The sequence below is a fragment of the Gavialis gangeticus genome, unplaced genomic scaffold, assembly GCF_001723915.1.
Source record: "Gavialis gangeticus isolate Ggan-Ray unplaced genomic scaffold, GavGan_comp1, whole genome shotgun sequence".
In the NCBI taxonomy this organism is placed as follows: domain Eukaryota; kingdom Metazoa; phylum Chordata; order Crocodylia; family Gavialidae; genus Gavialis; species Gavialis gangeticus.
In genome coordinates this window covers 47,696,086-47,699,675 of record NW_017728993.1, presented here as the reverse complement: position 1 = coordinate 47,699,675, position 3,590 = coordinate 47,696,086, and the positions used below count along the sequence as shown (strand labels likewise).

General features: G+C 62.5%; 2 protein-coding genes across 3 annotated transcripts in view; one reads left to right on the top strand and one right to left on the bottom strand.

Annotated features, from left to right (window-relative positions):
* Positions 1-2: 2 nt before the first annotated feature.
* On the bottom strand, positions 3-2,386 carry TSEN34 (tRNA splicing endonuclease subunit 34). The gene is made up of 4 exons (XM_019501715.1): positions 1,795-2,386; positions 1,493-1,649; positions 846-1,118; positions 3-592 (listed from the first exon to the last, which is right to left on the bottom strand). Exons 1-4 carry the CDS (start codon positions 2,038-2,040, stop codon positions 405-407), a joined length of 864 nt encoding a protein of 287 aa, XP_019357260.1. The 5' UTR covers positions 2,041-2,386; the 3' UTR covers positions 3-404.
* Positions 2,387-2,604: 218 nt separating this feature from the next.
* The window catches only part of MBOAT7 (membrane bound O-acyltransferase domain containing 7), a 10,351-nt gene continuing 9,365 nt past the window's right edge, over positions 2,605-3,590 (top strand). Inside the window, exons 1-2 of one of the 2 annotated variants that reach the window (XM_019501712.1) lie at positions 2,605-2,721; positions 2,800-2,929. In XM_019501712.1, the coding sequence (XP_019357257.1) occupies positions 2,646-2,721; positions 2,800-2,929 (206 nt within the window). In that variant the 5' untranslated portion in view covers positions 2,605-2,645. The remainder of the gene's footprint in view (positions 2,722-2,799; positions 2,930-3,590) is intronic. The other variant, XM_019501713.1, reaches the window with a different exon arrangement.

Below are 3,590 nucleotides of genomic sequence, written 5' to 3'. Positions count from 1 at the left end.
TGGGGGGGGGGGGGGTATGGAAAGGGAGGTCACACATAGGATGAGCCATGAGTGCACTGAAAGTTTTTTTTGTCCAGATGTTTTAATTAAAATACAAAAATATTAATTCCCCTGGATTCCATCAGTGTAGGGGAACCCCCAGCCCTGCTGGTGCCCCTCACTCCTGACCCCCTACTCTTACTGTCAGTTCATCCCACACACCTGTCCTGTTCCCACCTAGGAGATCAGAGCCAGAGCCATTTCCTGTGCCATCAGTCTCTAACTGGCCACTGCAGATGCCACCACTGGGGTCCATGGATGGGCTTTTGGGAGGGAGGGCAGGGGCTGACTGACTCACAGCCCCAGCTTTGTCCAATCCTGGGCAGGGCTCTTTGTCCATTGGGCAGGGACACCCCCCACCCTGATCACTGCAGCCCACTCCATTGCAGGGAGGTGTAAATCACGACCCCATCCTCACCAGTTGAGCACAGCAATACTGTCTTCTTGACACTGGTGCCGAGGCGTGCAGCTGCCACAACGTCACAGAGTGGGAGTGATGCCCCTGGGGGGCAGCACAGGGCAATGTAATGGGCATGGAAACGCATGGGGTCCCCTGGTAGGGAAGAAGTACAGAGGTTGGGGGCGGGGCCCTTGGGGCAGTGCCAGTCACCAGCCCCATGCCAGGAGCCTCCCTACCACCTTCCACCATTGGCTGCCTCACCCCTTCTCTGGACCCACCACTGCCCTCTATGGGGTAATAGTGATACCTTGTCAATCCCCTTTCTCCATCTATCCTTATCTCCTCTGCCCCTTCCTCAAAGTTAGCCCCACCCCAAGCCTGGGCAGTAACCCCTGCCACAACTCACCTGGGTAGACAAGGAAATCCCCACCAAACTTGCTGCCACTGGTCACATAGTACCCTCTGCCCCACAGGTCCCGGAAGACGCAGTACCGGGTCTCATGCTCCTGGTGCCCAGCATGAGGCCAATCCCATGAGGGCTGGGTCCAGTCCACCTGCTCCTCTTGTCCAGGGCAGGGCCGTGCCGTGGGCAGCTGCACCATCATGGACTCATGGGGGAAGACAAAAGCTGACTCCAAATGCTCCCGTTCCTCTGCAGGTCCTGGCAATGGGGCAGTGTCTGGGAATGCAGAGACTGAGGAGACTACGCTCAGCACAGAAATGCAGCTGCCTCTAGGGTGGCTACAGAGCTGCTATGCAGAGTACGTACAATGGACATGAAAACTCATGGGGCTGAATAGGACCCCTCCTCACTTCACAGATCCCACTTGGCACTACATTAGGTCACCAAGGTCAGCACTGATTACCAGGGTGTCCCCTGCGCTTCTCCCTGCAGCATGGCACCAGCTCACTCCCCACAGCATGGTGCCCAAGACCTAGCACCCTGCCCTGTTGTCTGTGCCCTCTGCTGCCCCGCTCCCCGCCACGTGACCCCTGCCCCACTCCCCAGTGTGGCTCCTTCCCAGTCCAGCCAAGTTTCCCCAGGGATCCCACCTGGCAGCTTCCTCTGCTGCTGCTGCTTGCGGGCACGGCCCTGTGCAATGCGCTCTGCCAGGTTTGCCAGCTGGGCCCGGCGCTCCTGTGCAGCCATGCACCGCTGCTGCTGGTAGCTCTTCTCCAGCCCCTGCTCATACAGCTGCGCCTCAGATGCCTGGGTTCAGGGAAAGAAGGCAGGGCCTGGATGGCAACAGCAGCACAGCTAGTACCCCCACCCCAGAGTCGGCATCTCCTAGAGGGGTAAGGCCCCTGCCTTACCCCTACCACCACGGGCTGGTACAGACCCCTGGGTCGCTCACCTGGGCCGACTGCTCCTGGGGCTGGGCATCAGTGCTCCTCACTAGCACTGCAGCCCCCATCTCAGCCAGCAGCCGGGCCTCCTCCGGGAGCAGCTGCAGGGGCAGCCCCAGCCGCACGTTCTGGCGCGGCGTCCGGGCCAACGCCCCCACCAGGGTCCCCACCAGCCGGTGCCGCTCCCGGATCTCCCGGGCGTCCTCGGAGCGCCACACCAGAGCCTGCCCCGCCAACACGTGGATGCGGAGCATGGCCCCAGCACCCCTGGGCAGGGCTGCAAGGAGCAAGCGGCCCCGAGATGCAGCCGGCTCCAGGGTGGGGGCAAAAACAGGGCACACGGGGCCGCCCCAGAACTGCCAAGGCAACACGTCGGGGGAAGCCCCTGCCCAAAGGATCCCGTTACATCATCCCAGGGACGCTTCTTAGAAACACCCACCCCCAAACCCCAGAAGATGCCGGGAAATCCTTTGGCGCCCTCTACTGCCAGGTCCTTCCCGCAGGGGGGTGTGGGGAAAACTTTCCTTAAAGGCCCACACACCCCATCCCACCCCCGGAAACCAGCTCCGCCTGAAAAGGAATTCTGGGAAACCTCTTCTTAAAGGGCTATACCCCCCGCCTCCAATCCCTCCCGCAAGGGGTTGTGGGAAGCCGGTTCTTAAAGGGCCGCCCGCACCCAGAGGAATCATAGGAAACCAGCTTTCTAAGGGCCACACCCACCAGCCTGCTCCGCCCACTTGTGGCTGCCCAGGCGGGAATGGGGGCTGCGCCGTGAGTGACAGCCCCGCTAGCCAATAGCAGAGTGGGGACGCGGCTGGGGGGCAGCAGCCCCGGCTCCAGGCTCAGCGGTCGCGGCGCCATGAGCTCGGAGGAGCGCACGTACCTGGCCGCGCTGCTTGTCTCCGTGCCCGTCGGCTTCGTCTTCAAGCGGGCGGGTGGGTGCGGGGGTTAGTATGGGTATGGGTATGGGTACGGGGGCGGGCCGGGACTGAGGTGTCCGTTACTCTCCGCAGGGCCGCGCGGGAAGCAGCTGGGCGCGGCAGGCGCGGGTCTGCTGCTGACGCTCCTCACCTGCCGCCTGCACGCGCTGCACTCGCTGCTCACTGTGCTCGGCACTGGCCTGCTCCTGCGCCTCGCGCCCAGGTACGAGGGTCCAGGTGCAGCGGGGCCAGCGCCGGGCCCGGGTCTGCAGTTGTGACCTTATCGGGGGAGTTGCTTCCCTCCCCCTGCCCGTAGCTCCTTCGCCTCCTCAAGCCCTCGGGGAGTTACTTCCCCCATAACAAGTACTTGATGTAGTAACAACCCTCTCAAAAGACGGGGAGAAACCTCCGAGCAGTACGAGCGCCTCTCCGGCGCAGCCACGTCCCGTGCTCAATGGAACCGCGGGAGCTGAACTGGGCCCAGGAGCGCGCAGGCGCAGTGCCACGTCCGGCCGGAGCCAAGGCCCAACCGCGGTTGCTAAAACTTACTGAGGGCCCGGGCGCGCGGGTGCGGGGCTTGAGGAAGTTGGCCCTCTCTCCACCCTGGCTGCTGTCACAACATTGTGGCTCCTGTTTAGCTCATTAGTATTCAGGGTGTTAATTCACACTCAGGAGATCCCCGGTAGAGGCTGCCACCCCTGTTACAGAGAAAGGCAACAACCCCCAGAGCCCAACCAATCTCATCCAGGGTAAAACCCCTTCCTGACCCCAACTACAGTAGCCCTGAGTGGAGGGCATGACCCTCTGGCTGGGAACCACCAGGTTTCAGGCACAGCAGGAGCAGGGCCCAGACCAGTCTCAGTCCCCAGCCCTGGCTACAGCTG

What these genes read in the sequence shown, in the direction of transcription:
- TSEN34 (XM_019501715.1), bottom strand. Translation starts at nt 2,040, where the DNA reads ATGCTCCGCATCCACGTGTTGGCGGGGCAGGCTCTGGTGTGGCGCTCC. An exon ending in CCCAGGAGCAGTCGGCCCAG is followed by an intron (nt 1,650 to 1,794) that starts GTGAGCGACCCA and finishes CCCTGAACCCAG; the next exon opens with GCATCTGAGGCGCAGCTGTA. An exon ending in GCAGCAGAGGAAGCTGCCAG is followed by an intron (nt 1,119 to 1,492) that starts GTGGGATCCCTG and finishes CTGCATTCCCAG; the next exon opens with ACACTGCCCCATTGCCAGGA.